Source organism: Loxodonta africana, chromosome 3 (assembly GCF_030014295.1).
Source record: "Loxodonta africana isolate mLoxAfr1 chromosome 3, mLoxAfr1.hap2, whole genome shotgun sequence".
NCBI classification, from domain to species: Eukaryota; Metazoa; Chordata; class Mammalia; order Proboscidea; family Elephantidae; genus Loxodonta; species Loxodonta africana.
The window spans coordinates 724,616-745,466 of NC_087344.1; the positions used below are offsets into that span (position 1 = coordinate 724,616).

At 52.7% G+C, this 20,851-nt stretch overlaps 1 protein-coding gene and 1 non-coding gene across 2 annotated transcripts; both read left to right on the forward strand.

Moving 5' to 3' along the window:
* Window positions 1-350: 350 nt before the first annotated feature.
* On the forward strand, window positions 351-457 carry LOC111748870 (U6 spliceosomal RNA). The gene has a single exon (XR_002784357.1). It is a non-coding gene; the product is annotated as a U6 spliceosomal RNA (small nuclear RNA).
* A 10,492-nt stretch (window positions 458-10,949) lies between these two features.
* CNN2 (calponin 2) lies at window positions 10,950-20,820 on the forward strand. Its single transcript, XM_064280070.1, has 7 exons — window positions 10,950-11,081; window positions 16,018-16,139; window positions 16,701-16,767; window positions 16,868-17,005; window positions 18,317-18,433; window positions 18,579-18,725; window positions 19,696-20,820. The coding sequence occupies exons 1-7, from the start codon at window positions 11,019-11,021 to the stop codon at window positions 19,969-19,971; spliced, it is 930 nt and encodes a 309-aa protein (XP_064136140.1). The 5' UTR covers window positions 10,950-11,018; the 3' UTR covers window positions 19,972-20,820.
* The last annotated feature ends 31 nt before the right edge of the window (window positions 20,821-20,851 follow it).

Below are 20,851 nucleotides of genomic sequence, written 5' to 3' on the forward strand. Positions count from 1 at the left end.
CCGCGGGGCACACTGGGATGCCGGAGGACCTTCCGCGGTGGCCCCGCCCCGTCGCTCGGCCGCTACGCTCGGCGGCGTCGGGGGGCGGGGCTGCATCCGAGCAGAATTTTTGCATATAGTGCCCCATAAGGCTCCGCGGCTGCTGGCTACGCTTGGGCGGTAAAATAAGCTAACGTCTGAGGATTTTAACGTGATCAAACACAGTCAAAGAAAATTTAACTAGGGGAGATATTGTTTAATATAGGGCTGTGGAAGATTATACTTAAGATATAACGTGTATATAGTTAGGCATAACTGTAAAAGCTATCTGGTCTTAGCCTATAAATATGGATTCGGGGTGACAGTAGCTCGTGCTCGCTTCGGCAGCACATATACTAAAATTGGAACGATACAGAGAAGATTAGCATGGCCCCTGCGCAAGGATGACACGCAAATTCGTGAAGCGTTCCATATTTTCTTTTCCAGGACGGCGGCAGCCAGCCAGAGTGGACCCTGCCCCTGAAGTGACAGGGCCCGGCTATGCCCCGCCACCTGTGTCCTTAGAAACCGTGCGCGTCTGGGGGTATTTATCGAATGCCTGCTGCTTGCACGAATTTAAGAACTCCCAGATTTCGGGTTGGGGGGTCCCTCTTGCAACTGTCTTAATTTTTCCCTCTGTGAGTCGGGCTGCGTCAGCGTCCATCTCGCCCCTGCACAGTCAGACCCTGGCTCCCCAGACCCCCGGCCCGGTCTGGCGGGACCAGCGTGTGTCCCGCTGCAAACTGTGTGCACCTGGCGACTGCAAAGTGCTCCAAACCCAGGAAGGAGTTCGAGCTGCGGACACGCGCTCCTCTTGGCTGCCTCGGAGTGGGACGTGTACCTGCCCCTCCACCAGCACCCCACTCCTGACCGCGCCTCGCAGCCTTGGACGGCCCACGGGGCCCCGGGCCCGGCGCTGGGTGCCTCCTAGCACCCGAGTATATTACTGCACCAAGTAAATGAGGATCGCTTACTGTGTGTTCATAAAGAAAACAAAAATCCTCACAACGGAACAATAAGCACCATCACGATAAATGGCGAAAAGATTGACGTTTTCAAGGATTTCATTTTATTTGAATTCACAAATAACACCCATGGAAGCAGCAGTCGGGAAATCAAACAACGTAATGCATTGGGCAAATCTGCTACAAAAAAAAACTCTTAAGAGTTAAAAAGCAAAGATGTCACGCTGAAGACTATGGTGACTGCCTGACCCAAGCTATGATATTTTCACTTGCCCCATATGCATGCGAAAGCTGGACAATGAGTAAGGAAGACAGAAGAAGCAACGCCTTTGAATTACAGTGTTGGCTAGGAATATTGAATATACCATGGACTGCCAGAAGAATGAACAAGTCTGTCTTGGAAGAAGTACAACCAGAGTGCTCCTTGGAAGCAAGGACGGTGAGGCTTTGTCTCACATACTTTGGACATGTGGTCAGGAGGGATCAGTCCCTAGAGAAGGACATCATGCTTGGTAAAGTAGAGGGTCAGCAAAAAAGAGGAAGACCTCAACAAAATGGATTGACGAACAGCGGCTGCAACAATGGGCTCAAACTTAACAATGATCATGCGGGCAGCGCAGGCCGGGGCAGTATTTCGTTCTGTTGCGCACAGGCTGGCTGGAAGTTGGAACCTACTCCAGGGCACCTAGCAACAGCACTGTGTATCTGAGGAGCCCTGGTAGGCAGTGGTTAAGAGCTCCGCTGCTAACGGAAACATCAGCAGTTGGAACCCACCAGCCGCTCTGCGGGAGACTGTGGCAGTCGGCTTCTGTAAAGATTTACAGCCTTGGAAACCCTATGGGGCAGTTCTTCTCTGTCCTACGAGGTCGCTATGAGTTTGAATCCACTCGATGGCAAGGGACTGTGTGTCTGGTGCTCAAGCGCCCCAAAGCAAGGCAGATTTGGCCACAGCAGGAAGCCTGGAAGGGCAGGGGGAGGAGAGGGACAGGCTGGCAGAAAGCAAAGACGTTTTAGTGGAGAGCTGGACTCTGGGTTAGGCACCCAGGCCTGAAAAGAAAAACGGAAAGGGTTCTGGGCAATGAACTTTCAGACTCCCAGGGCCTGTGCTGGGCTCTGGGCTCACAGTAGTGGCTGTGGGCCGAGAGACTGGCAGGGAGACAGACAAGGTGATGTCTGCCTCCTGACAGTGAGCTTCACGCTGTGATGGGCACAGAGGCCCCTGAGAGAGGTGGGGACATGGGCGGGGGTGGGGGAGCTGTCAGGGAGGGACGAAACTTTCCAGCTGTGGCCTGGAGGCTGGAGAGAACCTTCCAGACCTAGCTGCTGATTTCATAATTACCTGTGCCTCCTCACTGGACACAGGTGGACAGACGGATGGATGGGGCCCTCCCCTACAAAGACAAGAAAGCCAAAGCTGTTCTCTTCCTGTTACACAGGCCTTGTACAGGGCCTGGCATACAGTAGGTGTTCGCTAAGTGCTCAGCTACTAACTGAAAGGTTGGTGGTTCAAATCCACCCAGAGGCATCTCAGAAGAGAGGCTTGGTGATCTACTTTTGAAAAACCAGCCATTGAAAACCTTGTGGAGCACAGCTCTACTCACACATGTGGGGTCGCCATGAGTCAGGTCAACTGGAAAGCAACTGGTTTTGTTTTTCCCCTTAAAATTATTATGAATCAATAGAGTGGAGAGGGAGGGTGTGCTGTCATGTTGTAGGGAGAAGAACTAGGGTCACATTACAATGTGTATAAGTTTTTGTTTGAGAAACTGATTTGAATTGTAAACTTGCACTTGAAGCACAATAAAAGGAAAAAAAAATATTATGAATCATGCCCAGCTTATTAAAAAAAAAAAATCATAAAGGGAGAAGAAATTGTCTTTCCCAGTGGAGAGACTGGGTGGGCATCCCCTTGACGAGGAGAGGAAGCCCAGCCTCACTGTGGGGCGCTGGGGGCCTTGCATGTGAGGCAGAGGACAGCTGCCAGGCCTCCGGGGAAGGCCAGTCAAGCCTCTGCCCAGTGCCAATAAGATCAGTGGCCACCTGGGGCTCCTGAGCCTGCAAAATGTGGCCAGTGTGACTGAGGAGCTGAGTTTTGAATGTAACTTATTTTTTTCTAACTTAATTCAAGTTTTAATAGCCATATAAGGAGCCCTGGTGGTGCAGTGGTCAAGCGCTCAGCTGCTAACCAGAGGGTCGGTGGTTTAAGCCCTCCGGAGAGAGATGTGGCAGCCTGCTTCCATAAAGATTTCAGCTTTGGAAACCCTATGGAGCAGTTCCACGCTGTCCTTGTCATGGATTGAAATGTGTCCCCCAAAATGTGTGTCAACTTGGTTAGGCCATAATTCCCAGTATTGTGTGGCTGGCCGCCATTTTGTCATCTGATGTGATTTTCCTGTGTGTTGTAAATTCTGCCTCTATGATGTTAATGAAGTAGGATTAGAGGCAGTTATGTTAATGAGGCAGGACTCAATCTACAAGATTACGTTGTGTTTTAAACCAATCTCTTCTGAGATATAAAAGAGAGAAGTGAGCAGAGAGACGGGGGATCTCATACCACCAAGAAAGTAGTGCCAGGAGCAGAGTGAGTCTTCTGGACCAGAGGTTCCTGTGCTGAGAAGCTCCTAGACCAGGAGAAGATGGATGACAAGGACCTTCCTCCAGAGGTGACAGAGAGAGAAAGTCTCGCCCCGGAGCTGGTACCCTGAATTCAGACTTCCAGCCTCCTAGACCGTAAGAGAATAAACTTCTGTTTGTTAAAGCCATCCACTTGTGGTATTTCTGTTATAGCAGTCCTAGATAATTAAGACAGTCCTACGGGGTCGCTATGAGTTGGAATGGATTCAACGGCAGTGGATTTAAATAGCCAAATGGGGCAAGAGGCTGCCATATCAGATGGTGTAGCTGTAAACCTTACTTCCACTTGCCAGGAACACAGAGCCTCCAAGAACAAGTTAAACTTCACCACAAATGCAAACTGTGCACCCAACACCCTTAAAAAGTCACCATTAGTTGAAAGCAGGGAGGCAAACAGATCCCTGTACACCAAGGTTCACAGCAGCACCGTTTACAGGAGCCAAAGGGTGGAAACAACCCAAGTGTCCGTTCATAGATGACGGATAAACACAGTGTGGTCCATCCACACGATGGAAGATTTATTCAGCCATTAAAAGGAGTGAAGCTCTGATACACGCTACAGTGTGGATGAACCCTGAAAATGTGATGCCCAGTGAGAGAAGCCAGACACGAAAGGGCACACGGTGTCTGATCCCAGCGTCATGAAATGTCCAGAACAGGCAAGTCCACAGAGACGAGAAGGAGATTAGCGGTTGCCAGGCTGGGAAGGGGGTAGAGAGGGACAGCTAATGAGTACAAGGATTCTTCCTGGAGTGATGGAATGTTCTGGAATTAGTGGTAATGGTTGCACAACTCTATGAATATATTTAATGCTGCTGAATTGTACTCTTAGAAAGTGGTTAGTATGGCAAACTTCATGTTACATACATTTTTACAAACAGTTGCCATTGAGCAGACCCCAGCTCGCAGCGCCCCCACGTGAGTCAGAGTACAACCGTGCTCCCAAAGGGTTTTCAATGGCCGGTTTTTGGGAAGTAGATCGCTAGGGCTTTCTTCCAAGACACCTCTGGGTGGACTTGAAAATTAGGATAAAGAAAAGCCACCATCATGAAAAAAGCAAAAAGGCAGGGGACAGTTCTAAATCTAGACCAAAAGACAGGAGAGAGAGAGAGACTGGCCAGTGTTTGGTCAGCCTTTTGGCGACAGGCAGAGAAATTTGGAAATGGGCTTGTCATGGGAGGAAGCCATGTTGACGCATCGCTGTTACTTGTTTTGGTTGTGCCTATGGTGTTGGGGCCCCCACGTGTCTGTCAGCTTGTCGTACTGTGGGGACTTGCGTGTTGCTGTGATGCTGGAAGCTATGCCACCAGTATTCAGATACCAGCAGGGTCACCCATGGAGGGCAGGTTTCAGCTGAGCTTCCAGACTAAGACAGACTTGGAAGAAGGACCTGGCAGTCTACTTCTGAAAAGCATTAACCAGTGAAAACCTTATGAATAGCAGCGGAACATTGTCTGATATAGTGCTGGAAGATGAGCCCCCCAGGTTGGAAGGCACTCAAAAGACAACTGGGGAAGAGCTGCCTCCCAAAGGAGAGTCGACCTTAATGATGTGGATGGAGTAAAGCTTTCGGGACCTTCATTTGCTGATGTGGCACGACTCAAAATGAGAAGAAATAGCTGCAAACATCCATTAATAATCGGAACCTGGAATGTACGAAGTATGAATCTAGGAAAATTGGAAATCATCAAAAATGAAATGGAACGCATAAACATCGATATCCTAGGCAAATTAGTGAGCTGAAATGGACTGGTATTGGCCATTTTGAATCGGACAATCATATAGTCTACTATCCTGGAAATGACAACTCGAAGAGGAATGGTGTTGCATTCATCGTGAAAAAGAACGTTTCAAGATCTATCCTGAAGTACAACGCTGTCAGTGATAGGATAACATCCATATGCCTACAAGGAAGACCAGTTAATACGACTATTATTCAAATTTATGCACCAACCACTAGGGCCAAAGATGAAGAAATAGAAGATTTTTATCAGCTGCTGCAGTCTGAAATTGATCGAACATGCAATCAATATGCATTGATAATTACTGGCGATTGGAATGTGAAAGTTGGAAACAAAGAAGAAGGATCGGTAGTTGGAAAATATGGCCTTGGGGACAGAAACAATGCTGGAGATTGAATGATAGAATTTTGCAAGACCAACGACTTCCTCATTGCAAATACCTTCTTTCATCAACATAAAAGGCGACTATATATATATTTTTTTTATACACATGTACCTCGCCAGATGGAACACACAGAAATCAAATTGACTACATCTGTGGAAAGAGACGATGGAAAAGTTCAATACCATCAGTCAGAACAAGGCCAGGGGCCGACTGTGGAACAGACCATCAGTTGCTCATATGCAAGTTCAAGCTGAAACTGAAGAAAATCAGAGCAAGTCCATGAGAGCCAAAATATGACCTTGAGTATATCCCACCTGAATTTAGAGATCATCTCAAGAATAGATTTGACTCATTGAACACTAGTGACCAAAGACCAGATGAGTTGTGGAATGACATCAAGGACATCATCCATGAAGAAAGCAAGAGGTCACTGAAAAGACGGGAAAGAAAGAAAAGACCAAGGTGGATGTCAGAGGAGACTCTGAAACTTGCTCTTGAGCGTTGAGCAGCTAAAGCAAAATGAAGAATTGATGAAGTAAAAGAACTGAAGATTTCAAAGGGCGCCTCGAGAAGACAAAGTAAAGTATTATAATGACATGTACAAAGAGCTGGAGATGGAAAACCAAAAGGGAAGAACATGCTCAGTGTTTCTCAAACTGAAAGAACTGAAGAAAAAATTCAAGCCTCAAGTTGCAATAGTGAAGGATTCTATGGGGAAAATATTAAACGACGGAGGAGGCATCAAAAGAAGATGGGAGGAATACACAGAGTCATTATACCAAAAAGAATTAGACCATGTTTAACTGTTTCAAGAGATGGCATATGATCAGGAACTGACGGTACTGAAGGAAGAAGTCCAAGCTGCTCTGAAGGCATTGGCGAAAAACAGGGCTCCAGGAATTGATGGAATATCAATTGAGATGTTTCAACAAACAGATGCAGGACTGGAGGTGCTCATTCGTCTATGCCAAGAAATATGGAAGACAGTTTCCTGGCCAACTGAGTGGAAGAGATCCATATTTATGCCTATTCCCAAGAAAAGTGATCCAACCGAATGTGGAAATTATAGAACAATATCATTAATATCACATGCAAGCAAAATTTTGCTGAAGATCATTCAAAAACGGCTGCAGCAGTATATCGATGTCAGATGGATCCTGGCTGAAAGCAGAGAATACCCGAAGGATGTTTACCTGTATTTTATTGACTATGCAAAGGCATTTGACTGTGTGGATCATAACAAACTATGGATAACACTGCGAAGAATGGGAATTCCAGGACACTTAATTGTGCTCATGAGGAACCTTTACATAGATCAAGAGGCCGTTGTTCGGGCAGAACAAGGGGATATTCATTGGTTTAAAGTCAGGAAAGGTGTGCGTCAGGGTTGTATCCTTTCACCATACCTATTTAATCTGTATGCTGGGCAAATAATCCCAGAAGCTGGACTATATGAAGAAGAACGGGGCATCAGGATTGGAGGAAGACTCATTAACAACCCATGTTATGCAGATGACACAACCTTGCTTGCTGAAAGTGAAGAGGACTTGAAGCACTTACTAACGAAGATCAAAGACCACAGCCTTCAGTATGGATTACACCTCAACATAAAGAAAACAAAAATCCTCACAACTGGACCAATGAGCAACATCATGATAAACGGAGAAAAGATTGAAGTTGTCAAGGATTTCATTTTACTTGGATCCACAATCAACAGCCATGGAAGCAGCAGTCAAGAAATCAAAAGATGCATTGCATTGGGCAAATCTGCTGCAAAGGACCTCTTCAAAGCATTGAAGAGCAAAGATGTCACCCTGAAGACTAAGGTGCCCCTGACCCAAGCCATGGTATTTTCAATCACATCATATGCATGTGAAAGCTGGACAATGACTATGGAAGACCAAAGAAGAGTTGACGCCTTTCAATTGTGGTGTTGGTGAAGAATATTGAATATTCCATGAACTGCCAAAAGAACGAACAAATCTGTCTTAGAAGAAGTACAACCAGAATGCTCCTTAGAGGCAAGGATAGTGAGACTGCGTCTTACATACTTTGGACATGTTGTCAGGAGGGATCAGTCCCCGGAGAAGTACATCATGCTTGGCAGAGTACAGAGTCGGCAGAAAAGAGGAAGACCCTCAACGAGGTGGATTGACACAGTGGCTGAAACTATGAGCTCAAGCATAACAACGATTGTAAGGACGGCACAGGACTGGGCAGTGTTTTGTTCTGTTGTGCACAGGGTCGCTACGAGTCGGAACCGACTTGATGGCGCCTAACAACAACAATGGTGTTGGGGTGGTGGGCCTGGGGTGGGGGCAAGCTGAGAATTCAATTTGGGTTCAGAAGAGGCTCCCTGAGAAGGTGACCCTCAATCAGGGGCTGGAAGGCAGATGGCGATCAAGCCAGGGGCCATCTCTGTGCAGGGTGTTCCGGGCAGAGGACACAGCCAGGACGAAGGCCCTGAGGCAGGATGGGGTCTCACAATGTGGGGCACAGACAACAAGAAGCAGGCTCTGTGCCTGGGGCAGGGGAAATGAGGGACGTATGGGCTCAGACAGCTGGGTGGGGCAGATCCCACAGGCCAGGAGGACATCCTTGTTGAGGGGCACTGGCGAGCTTTGGGGGGAGTGTGAGCAGGTGAGGCTCCCAGCCTCACTGTAGAGTTGGCAGGCTTCCTCTATTTGAGGGCGTTTTGTTGTTATTATTCTGTTGTTATTGTTGAATCAGGCTTCTTCTCCCCTCAGGTGTCCTGATGAGGAAGGCGCAGGAGCCAGCAGGGCTGAGGTCCACACTCCACTAGAAAGGCAGACAGGAGGAGGGGGCGCCTGAATCCCCCCAGGGAGGCATCCAAAGGCCCCGAGGTCCCAGTCAGAGTAGATTGCACTGAGGGGGCTGTGACCACCGTGGGCCACCTGCCCCAGGGCCTTGCCACACCTACAGCCCCTTACGCCCAGTGCCAAGACCCCCAGGCCCGGCCTGCCAGCCCAGCACCCATGGAAGGGCTTCCAGGGAGTCCAAACAAGCCAGTGCCTGTTCCAAGGGGATCTCTCTGTCCTCACTCCAGAGCATCTGATGACATCTGCCTCCATCATTCCACCGCCCCACAGCTTCCCAGGGGTCAAGAGTGTCACAGAGTCAAAGGTAGAGTCGACCACGGAGACGTTAGACCTTGGAGAGAAAGCCAAGGATCCCTCAGGCTCCCACTGCTGAGGCCAAAATTCCTAAGGTTTCGACATCCGTTGACTCAGCGCCTCCTTATCTCAGCTTACCTAGTGCCAGACGCCATCCTCAGCATTTCACAAATACCCCTTTCATGTTTACAACAGCCTACGTGCAGCAGAAGCCCTGTCACCCCCAATTTACAGACCAGGAGACAGAGGCCCAGGGAGGTTGGGTAATTGCACAAGGTCACACAGCCAAGTGGGGAGCTGGGATTTGAACCGGCGTTAAGGTTGTAGAATTATAGAGAATTATATACTTCTTCTTGAAGTCTGAGGTTCCCTGGCAGAGTTCCTAGAGTCATAATATTCTAAGGTTCTGGGGGAGACCCTGGGTGGTGCAGTTAACACTTGGCTGCTAACTGGTTTGAGTCCACTCAGAAGCACCTCGGAAGAACAGCCTGGTGAGCTACTTCCACTGGTTTTCCACTCTGACACACATGGGGAGCACCAGGAGTCAGGCTGGTAATGGCTGGTAATGAAATACGAGAGTTGAGCCCTGTGCCCCCGTGGGACCTGCAGGGGGCCCACCCTAGGCCCATGCCTTCCTCACAGCTCCCTGCCCAGACCCCACTAACCTGCAACTGCCCCCTATTTGTAGCTGAACTGTCTCAGTTTTGACCCCAAGCTATCCACTATATCCATTCCACAGACAGGAAAACAGGCCAAGAAGGGAAGAGGCTTCCCCAAGACCCCTAGTCAGGATCTGAACCCTGAAGAAAGGAGCTTCAGGTGGGTGGACTAGGGGAATGACAGGCAGCGGAAGAGGAAATAGACACCCAGAGAGTCGGGCAACAAGCAGAAGCACTCGTCAGGGGCGAGTCATCTCTGAGCCCCCACAGAACTCCAGCCAGTCAACTTGCCAGATGCGTCAGGCTCCTACTCATACTTCAAAGCCGCATATCCTACGTCCACTTTTACAGGAAGCCTTCTTTGACTCCTCCAGCAGACCCCCACTTCCCCTCCAGTTTTCTTCAGCCCCCAGCCCTCCTTCTGTCCAGTACCTGATCAGATGGGGCAGGAGGAATCTTTGCCTGGCTTGGTATTTCTTCCCAGCAATGGCAGGGCCAGAGCTAGGGTCTCTCTGGGAGCCAGTATCTCCCAGCTGGCACAGAGAGTGTGGCAGGGAGATCTCAAGGAATAAAATGTTATTCTGTTATTTATTAATTTATTGATATACCTGCAAAAGCAGGCAGACACCTATTGAGCACCAACTGTGTGCCTGGCCTGGTGCGCTTGGCAGCCCCAGCCCTGCCACCAGACCATTTCCTGACTCCCACCCTCTGTTGTTCCGTCACCCCTCCCAGCTCCCCCTCATCCCTCAGCCCCAAATTCAAGACTGCTTCTCACCTCCCACCCCCCTTAACTCCCACAACGTATCTGTTTGCTGCATTCTTTCAGCCACTGACAGTCCCTCCAGGTCTCTGTACCTGCTTTTTGTTCTGGCAAGAACACCATTCCGTTTTGGAATGGCAAACCCTACTTATCCATCGAAGCCCTAGCTCCAGTGGCCCTCTCCTCTGAGGAGCCTGCTTTGGTTCCTCGGCCACCCCCCAGTCATGCTACGAGAGCTCCTGGGAGGGGGCTAGTCTGGCAGCCCCTCCAAGTGGCAAGAGGGGGCCTCACTCTTCCTCCCAAGGGACTTCGGGTTCCAGCCAACCCAACAGTTCCCTATGTCCCACCACTGTGCAGAAGGGTCAACTGAGACCCAGAAAAGGTGGGAGAGCCGTCTAGGGACTCCCAGCAGGGAGAGGGCTAGAGTGCCAAGGCTTGGCACCGGCCTCAGTTTCCCGTCGGTGCAAAGGGGCTGAGGCCCCCTCCGGGCGGCAGGTGATGGGGTGTTCGGCCCGGGCGGGGGTCGGGGCGGCTAAGGGGCTCAGGAAGTGGCGGCCGCAGGAATTCGGCGCCTCCCGGCCTTATAAGGAAGTTTGCTCTCGGGGCCAATCAGCGGCGGGGGCGTGGCGCCCTCCCCAGGCCCCAGCCCCGCGCCCGCCCCAGGCCCCAGGCCCCAGGCCCCTCCGGTCCAGTCCGCGAGCCGCGGCCGCCGCCAGCCATGAGCTCCACGCAGTTCAACAAGGGGCCTTCGTACGGGCTCTCGGCAGAGGTCAAGAACCGGGTGAGTGAGGGGCGCCCCCGATCCCCGCCGGCTGCGGCCAGCGCGCCCCGACATCTGCAGGGGTCGGGGCAGTCAGGTGGGAGACCGCGGATGAGCCTGGCCCTCGCTCTCTCCAGGGTCTTCCACCTCGGGGTGGTCTGGGGGTGCTCCGTGAGACGTCTCCAAGTCTGGGGAAGCAGTGAAGTCTGAGATCTGGGGGACCCCGGCTCCGGTCTCTCCCCAACCGCTAGAAGGAGTTGGGTCAAGCCCCCTCCCCCATCTGAAACCCCCTGCCCACACTGCACCCGCTAGCTCTGGGCCCCTGGAAGATTTCAAGGTCCGAGAACGCCCTGGGGGTCTGAGGGGACCCCAGCGGGCCCCCATCGGGCCCTCTCCACTCCCTCTGACCACACTTCTGCTTTTGGGAGGGGGTAAGGGGCGGGGCCGGGGCCTTTTGTGAAGGGTGTGGGGCCCCCCGACAGGAATTTCCCGACCTCACAGCTGGGAGGGGGACGGGAGGGGGAAGTTGCGCTATTGGGGGCCCCCAACCCTGCCGTTTACCTTCTTCATCTCTTTGTGCCCATATGAGGAATTTAAAGGCCCATGTGGTCCCGGAGACCCTAAATTTGTAACTCGAAAACAGAAAGGGGCCAGGGGGAGGTGCTGTGTAGAAAACCACTATGGTTCTGGCCCAGAGAAGGGCAGACTCTTCTGGAGGGTCACACTGCAGGGTCGGGCGCATCTTCGGGAAGGGGAGAAGGGGTGGTGACCCGAGGCCCTGAGGGGGTCCTAGGACTGATACCCAGAGGCCCTACCAGCTGGAAAGGAGTCATCGCTGCCCATCCCGCTCCCACTGCACACACCCTCCCCCAAGTACCTGGGAATGTGTCCCCACAGCCAGCGGCCGGCAGCCTGCCTGGGCACGCAGAGGGCACCAACCCTGCAGCCTGCACCAGGCACCTGCCCCTGTCTTGGCCACCCGCCAGACAGGATGGCGAATGTCTGCATGCCTTCCCCAAGCTCTGTGGAGCCTTACTACAACCCACTGGACGGAAGGGGAAACTGAGGCTTGGGGCGGCAAAGGGCCGAGGGGCTTTGGGCCCCCCCTTAAAGGTTTCTAACCCTCCAAGAGTAACTGCAGGAGCTGAATACCTGTGGGCAGGGTGGAGTCCTACCTCGCATTGAAGAAGCATTTTAGGGCCCTGTATTTATTCAGATGGGGGAAACCCTGGTGGTGTAATGGTTAAGTGCTACAGCTGCTAACCCAGAGGTCGGCAGTTCGAAATCACCAGGCGCTCCTTGGAAACTCTCCCGGGCAGTTCTACTCTGTCCTATAGGGTCGCTATGCTTCGGAATCGACTCGACGGCAGTGGGTTTAGTTTGGTTTTATTCAGATGGGGCTCAGCGAGGTCACTGGAGCTCCCCAGAACCACACAGCCCTCAAGCAGTGGAGCCAGGATTTGAACCCAGGTGCGTCTGGATCCAGCTCCAGATGGCCACTGGCTCTCAGGGACTTCTGTCCTTTAAGCCATCAGTCCTGGCATGTCCCTTGCTACAGCAGGAAGTGGGTGAGGGTGTAGCAACCCCAGCAGGCAGGGCAGCTTCCGGAAGGAGCTGGGGGCAGGTCGACACCTGCAGGGGAAGGGGATGAGGTCAGACACTGGAGCAGCGGCCTCAAGAGCCTTCCTGTGAACAGCCCTCAGTGTGCCAGGTCAGGAGAATGGGCAGGGGGTCTGCCCATTCAAGGGGAACTCAGGGGCCGCACACTAGTTGGATCGGGGAGGGAGACCGGGAGACCTCTTTGCCCTAGGCCCCCTGTGCCTCAGTTTACTCCCTCTGGACAGCGACAGTGGGGCAGGCTAATGTCCACTGTGCCTCCTGAGCAATGTGGCCGTGACATCCCTGGCTGAGGGGGGAGGCCTAAACTGCTGGGCACAGCTGGTTCTGATTTAGCCAGGAAGGCAGCGGCTGCATTCCTGGCGGTTTGTGGTGACCGAGGAATGCGCTCAAGGGCTGCTGGGCAGCTGGGGGAGGAAGTTGGCGGCCGTGGGTGGAGCCAGGCCAGGCGCCTCCACTTGGGACCCCTTGCCCCCAGGCCCCCTGGCCCCTATGAGCCAGCAGGGACAGGGCCCAGCTGGGCAGGGCATCTGCCTCCCGTCTGTCATTGCTCAGGCGGACAAAGCGGAGTCTGAGCACGTCAGCTCCCCAGGGCCGTGGGAACTGGGACGCCAGGCCCAAGGGGGTAGCCTGACAGATCAAGTTAACAAGCCGGCCTCCCGCCTTTGTCTCCCCTGAGCTCTGGCTGCCCAGCTCTGCTCCCATGGTCCAGGGGTTTATGCAGGAACCAGGAAGCAGGGCCCCTGTTTTGGGGCCCCTGTGCCAATTAAAGATTGATGGGGAGACTGAGGCTGGGGGGACTGTCCATGGCCATCCAGTGAGTTGGGGCAGAGGTGGGAGTGGAAACTGGATGCACCAGGGGCAGCTTGGGGGTCGTTCTGGTTCCCTGGGGGCTGTGGGAGGAGAGGAAGGGGAAGGACCTCCAGAGTAAGGGGCTGGGGGAGCAAAGCTGGGGTGGTGGGGTCCAGAGCAGAGAATCCACCAACCTGGACCATCTAGTCCTTATAATGACTGCATTCCACCTTTTGCCACCCACATACCCATCTGGGTCTCCCTGACTCCTTCGGGCTTCCCCAGGCCTCAGCCGTTCCTCCTTTCTTGACCTTCGATGGTCCTCACAGGGAGAGGGGTATGTGTATGCTCATGGACGATGGGTACGTGCTAATGGGGAACCTGAGCACATTCACCCAGCCACCCCGGGTTCTGTGGTGACAGCCTTCAGCAGGACAGTAAGCGCCTAGAGAAGATGGATAAATAAGAGAAGGTGGATATAAAAGCCAGGAAGGAAAATAAAACAGGGCCCAGGAGAGAGGGATGCTAGGGGAGGGGGTCTGGGAAGGCCTCTCCAAGGAGGTGAGCTTCAAGCTGCCACTGATGAAGGGAGGGACTGAGCTGTGGAAACATCTGAGTCTGTGGACACAGCATGGGCAAAGGCCCTGGGGCAGGAACTAGCATGGTGAGTTGGAGAAAGGTTTGATGGTTCCTCAGTAAGTACAATATGACCAAGAAATCCCACTCCTGGAGTGGCGTCTGGGGTCTTAAATGCTAGCAAGCAGCCATCTAAGATGCATCAGTTGGTCTCAACCCACCTGGAGCAAAGGAGAATGAAGAACACCAAGGACACAAAGTAATTACGAGCCCAAGAGACGGAAAGGGCCACATGAACCAGAGACTACACTAGCCTGAGACCAGAAGAACTAGATGGTGCCTGGCTACAGCCGATGACTGCCCTGACAGGGAACACAACAGAGAACCCCTGAGGGAGCAGGAGAGCAGTGGGATGCAGACCCCAAATTCTCATAAAAAGACCAGACTTAATGGTCTGACTGAGACTGGAAGGACCCTGGTGGTCATGGCCCCCAGACCTTCCGTTGGCCCAGGACAGGAACCATGCCCGAAGCCAACTCTTCAGACATGGATTGGACTGGACAATGGGTTGGAGAGGGATGCTGGTGAGGAGTGAGCTTCTTGGATCAGGTGGACACTTGGGACTATGTTGGCATCTCCTGCCTGGAGGGGAGATGAGAGGGCGGAGGGGGTTAGAAGCTGGCAGAATGGACACAAAAAGGGAGAGTGGAGGGAGGGAGCGGGCTGTCTCATTAGGGGGAGAGCAATTGGGAGTATATAGCAAGGTGTATATAAATTTTTGTGTGAGAGACTGACTTGATTTATAAACTTTCACTTAAAGCACAATTAAAAAAAAAAAAAGAAATGAAATCCCACTCCTGGGTATATAGGACCCAGCAGTCCCAGTCCCGGGTGTATGGGACCCAGCAGTCCCAGTCCCGGGTGTATGGGACCCAGCAGTCCCAGTCCCGGGTGTATGGGACCCAGCAGTCTCAGTCCCGGGTGTATGGGACCCAGCAGTCCCAGTCCTGGGTGTATAGGCCACAGAATTGAAGGCATAGGTTCAAACAAAACTTGTACAAAATGTGGAAGGAGCCCTGGTGGCACAGTGGTTAAGCATTTGGCTGCTCACCAAAGGGTCAGCAGTTCACATCCTGTGGGGCAGTTCTACTCAGTCCTATAAGATTAAAGGACCCAAGTGTTCATCAGCAAATGAATGGGTAAACAAAGTGTGGTCCGTCCATACAATGGAGTAATACTCAGCCGCAAAGAGGAATGAAGTGTGAATACATGTTACAACATGGAGGAGCCTTAAAAGAACTTGCTGAGTGAGAGAACCCAGATGCAAAAGGACACTTCGTGTCTGATCTCATTTTATGAAATGCTCAGAACAGGCAAATCCCTAGAGGCAGAGAGTGAATTAGTTGTTCCCAGGGGCTGGGGGAGGCCGAGTGGGGAGTGACTGCTTAAATGGTGTGAAGTTCCTTCTGGAGTGCTGAAAACGCTCTGGGATTAAACGGAAGTGATCGTGGACACACTTAATGTCACCGAATTGTACACTTGGTTAAAATGGTAATTGTCAGGTTTATTTTACCACAATTCAGGCAGGCAAACAGCAGGGAAGGGTCAGTGGATCCAGTGCAGGCAGAACAAGCAGAGGAGAGAACAGGATGGCCGAGGGGCAGGTCTTGTTGGATTTGTGCCAGGCTTGGCGCCCCTGGACATAGATTAGAGCAGATGTTCATGAAGGAGAGATATGAGCGTGTTTGTGCCATGGGGTGACTTATCTGTGCCAGCCAGTGAGCAAGGGCTGAGGTGTCTCTACTGATGGGAAAGGGGAGGGTCTCCTTAGGGGGAACATGGGGACCTCCAGGACCCTCGGCCTCTTCTTCCCTTGGGGGCACTGCTGGTTCCCAACCCCTAGTCAGGAGCTTCAGGGGGCTTCTGCTGGGTGTGACCTGACCCTAATTCAGCCCTGTGCCCTCTGCCCCAGCTCCTGTCTAAATATGACCCTCAGAGGGAGGTGGAGCTCCGAAGCTGGATCGAAGAGCTCACAGGCCTCTCTATTGGCCCCGACTTCCAGAAGGGCCTGAAGGATGGAATTATCTTATGCACGTGAGTACACGGATTTGATACACATCTTCACACCTAATTATTCCGCACGAATGAAATCACGCTTCTGCTGTTCTGACGCTTGCTTTTCACTCAACGAGTCTGGGGTCTTTCTCTCTTGTCTTTCTTTTCCTGTCCTCTTGCTTTGTCTAGCGTTGCTAACAGCGAGCATTCTTGTCTTAACTTCTCCCTTTCAGGGGACAGCTTCTAAGGTGTCTGGAGGCCTTCCTACATCACCTCATATTCCGCTGTAGTCCAAACATTCTGTGGTTTTGCACATTTAGACTTTTAATGGAAATTCGCTTCCAAAAATATGTGGTTCCAAATTGTACTCCTCCTAACATGGGTTGTCATCAGCCTTTGACATCTTTACTTGTTTGGAAGGTGAGAGGTTATTTTACAAGAGGGGAAACTGAGGCCCAGAGAGAGGCAGTGAAGTTGCCCAGGAAGGCGTGCAGTTGGCCGGGACTAGAACTGTGGTCTCTTGCCTTTGTGACTTGGGTCTCTGAGGTTCTCCTGTACTGGTGGAGGCTCCTGTTTTCTCCTACCCATCTGTTCCCCCAGACTCATGAATAAACTGCAGCCAGGCTCCGTCCCCAAGATCAACCGCTCCATGCAGAACTGGCACCAGGTGAGGGACTGGCAGGGTGGAGGAGGGGTGGGGATAGGGGCCCCCCTGACGGGCAAGCAGCCTGAGGTTCCCTGGTGGTCCTTCTCCTCCCTCCTCCCAGCTAGAAAATCTCTCCAACTTCATCAAGGCCATGGTCAGCTATGGCATGAACCCTGTGGACCTGTTCGAGGCCAACGACCTGTTTGAGAGTGGGAACATGACCCAGGTGCAGGTGTCTCTTCTTGCCCTGGCAGGGAAGGTAAGGCCCAGAGAGGGTCAGTGACCTGCCTGGGGTCACACAGCAAGGTAGCTGTAGATTCACCAATGAGGTTTGTTCCTTCATTTGCAAGTATTTCTGAATGCCCACGAGGCACCAGGCACTTTGGAGTCAATGGTGAGCATGACAGACGAGTCCACCCCTTTACCAGCTCACAGTCTGATGGAGGAAGCAGACATTGAACAAATCACTTTTTTTATTGTTGTTGAAAGCATACACCAATTTGACAATTTCTTCATGTACGATTCAGTGACATTGATTACATTCTTTGAGCTGTGCAAACATTCTCAGCCTCCTTTTCCGAGTTGCTCCTCCGCCGTTAGCATAAACTCACTGCCTCTTAAGCTTCTCATCTAACCTTTCGAGTTGCTGTTGTCAGTTTGATCCCCCATAGATTATGCTTCAAAAGACTACAATGCTCAAGGCAGACGTTTTTTGCTAAATAAGGTAAACTATTGTTTGGTTTTAAGAAGACTTCAGGGGATATTTTTGGCTTAAGGTTTAAAGATGATCTCAGGGCAGCAGTTTCAGGGGTTCGTCCAGCCTCTATGGCTCCAGAAAGTCTGGATTCCATGAGAATTTGGAATTCCAGTTGAACAAATCATTGCGTATGTAAATTGGGAGAAGTGCCTTGAAGGAGAAGAAAGAATCAGACCGTTGTTTGTCAGGGCAGACTTCTTGGAGGTGGTGGCCTTTACGGTGAGACCAGAAAAGTGAGTGGAACAGTGTTTGAGCTAGAGAGGGAACAGAAAGATTTTGATATGCCAACCAGCTTGGACTGTTGGGATGGGGAAGAAGAGATTTTTGTGTCTGGGACTTGTGCTCTGAGTGGTGTTTTCAAAGCCCCCTGTGGTTGCCACATGGAGATGGGGAGTCCAGAGAGGAACTGGGGGCAGGTGACCAGGTGAGAGATGGTGGTGGCTGCATGCAGCCTGGGTCAGGATGGCTGGGGTGGGGAGGAGGTGATAGGATGCAGTGACGGATACTCAAGGAAGGCGAGGATGCTCTAGAACTCTTGGTGGGGCCAGGGCTGGTTCTGCCTGAGGTGGGGCAGACTGGGGACCACCGGAGCTCCATGATCGGGGGTGGACTTGGGGACGGCCCTCCGGAGGTGCTGGGCAGCAGGCGGAGAGTGCTGCGTCTCGAGGCTGGACGAGGGCTCCTCAGAGAGGCGAAGGGAGCTTGCATCCCAGCCCCGGTGCCTGCCCTGGGGTCGCATGCTCTGGCCTGGATCAGGAGGGGCCCCAGGCCCCCCAATACTCTCAGCGCACCTCCCCTTACCCCCCCCCCCAGGCCAAGACAAAGGGTCTGCAGAGCGGCGTGGACATTGGCGTCAAATACTCGGAGAGGCAGGAGCGGAACTTTGACGACGCCACCATGAAAGCGGGCCAGTGCGTCATTGGGCTTCAGGTGGGCGCTAGGCTCCCCCGCTCCCCAGGATGGACTCTGGACATGACCCAGGCCCTGCTGAGCCCTGGGGCCCTAAAGTCCATGGCAAGGTCTAAGGGCGGGTGGGGGCAGCCTGACCTCTATCACTCACCCCCCCTCCCCACAGATGGGCACCAACAAATGTGCCAGCCAGTCGGGCATGACAGCCTATGGTATGAGACGACACCTCTATGACCCCAAGAACCACATCCTGCCCCCCATGGACCATTCCACCATCAGCCTCCAGATGGGTACCAACAAGTGTGCCAGCCAGGTAGGCACCTCTGGCCATGCCACCTCTATCTCTGCCTCACATTTCCACCTCAGCCCCATATCCCACATGCTGTGTGTCCCCAGGGGAGTTGCTGACCCTCTCTGTGGCTGATCTCCATCCAACTCTTAAAGTTCTTAGAACCCACGGTTCTCTTTCTGTGGTGTAGAAGGTGTCTGTGTGATGTTTTTTGGAACACTCAGGTGGCCACGAATTCCCAGGCTCTGGCCTGGGTGCTTCCTGGCTGGCAGGGAGAGAAAGCTGAACACAGACTGTCCTGGTTCTCAGGGGAGAGGGCCCTGAGTAATGAAGATGGACTCACCATGGAGTCAGAAAAGAGGGGGTCCGAGCAAGGCTTACAGGTCCCTAGGTGGTGCACACAGTTTGTGCTCGCCTGCTAACCTGAGGCTGGCAGTTTGAATTTATCCAGTGGCTCTGTGGAGCTACCTCCATAAAGAGCTACCCCCGTAAAGATTGTCCTTGTTGTTGCTGCATGGCGTGGGGTTCATCCCACTCACAGCAACCCTATAGGACAGAGGACAACTGCCCATAGGGTTTCCTAAGCTGTCATCTTGCGGGAGAAAATCGCCATGGCTTTTCTCCCGTGGAGGCATTGCAGGCAAGTGCTTGACCTTTATGCCACCAGGACTCCTTTCCATAAAGATCACAGCCAAGAAAACTCTATGGAGCTCAGCTCTACTCTATAACACACGGGGTCCCCATGAGGCAGAATCAGCTTGATGGCAACGAGTTTACATTTTGTGTGTGTGTGTGTTGAGCGAGGCTTGGAAGGACCCAGGTAGGGCGGTGGAGGTGGGAAAGCTAGGAGGAGATGGGAAATGGTGTGGGAGTTTGGGGGAAGTCTACCTCTTGTGGCCTTGGCTTTCCTGTCCTGGAGCGGCCGGGTGCGGGGCTCAGAGTAGAGATGTATTCCTCTTTGTCCCCACCCTGACGCTCTCTCCTCCCTCCCCAGGTGGGCATGACTGCCCCAGGGACCCGGCGGCACATCTATGACACCAAGCTGGGCACTGACAAGTGTGACAACTCCTCCATGTCCCTGCAGATGGGTTACACGCAGGGCGCCAACCAGAGCGGCCAGGTCTTTGGCCTGGGCCGGCAGATCTATGACCCCAAGTACTGTCCACAAGGCCCAGCGGCTGATGGGGCTCCGGCGGGTGCCAGCGACTGCCCAGGCCCTGGGGAGGCCCCTGAGATCCCCCCCTACTACCAGCAGGAGGCGGACTACTGAGGCGCTGCGCGTGAAGTCCCCCTGCATCATCACCTCCTCTGGGTTTTTGTGTGTTTTCCTCCTGTTTTTCTACATGTTGGATCGCTGCCAGCTGAGGGTCTGTGGGTGGCTGGGGGGGAGTGGGTAGGGGTGTGGTTCCCTCCCTCCCTTGGATCCTTGGCAGAACTGAGCCACAGGCTGGGGGGGAGGGGAGGGGGGTTGGAGGAGTGGTCCCTGGCAAGGTACAGTCAGCTGCCCTGTCTCAGCTGGCCTGACCCTGAGCTGTGTGGGGGAAGGGGAGCCAGCCCCCAATGGTTTCCGGTTGCATCTCCCTCCCTTCCCTTTTCTCTGAAGATCAGTTTGTGGTTTCTGTGACCACAGAACTTCAGGCAGTTTTTAAAGAAAGAAAAACACTTTTTTTTTCCCCCTCCAGGGGAATGGTAGAAGGAGGGTGCTGGGAAATGGATCTCCAGGGAGAGGGCCTGGCCACCAGCCTGGAATGTTTCCAGCATCCTGACAGTCTAGGTTTCCCAGGATCCTCAGAAAGCCAACTGTGACCCCACCTAGGACCCCTCAATGGGGAAACTGAGGCCTAGACAGGACAATGAAGTTCTGAGTTGTTGAGGCAAAGCCAGATCCCCCATGCTTGCCCCCACCCAACCCTTGGACCTTGGTTGGTTTCAGATGTCACTGGGTGGCCCGTCCAGACTACCCATCTCCCTGCCTTGCCCCCTTCTGAGAACTGCACAGGGTCCCCACTCAAGCTCTTCTTGAGACCAGCCCCCACCAGGAGCCCCGGGACCATGAAATAATGTGAAATACTGATCGTGGACCAAATTGCAATAAAAACCTCTGTTTTTAGGAAAAGAAGGTGGCTGGGAGAGTTGGGGTTGAATGAAGA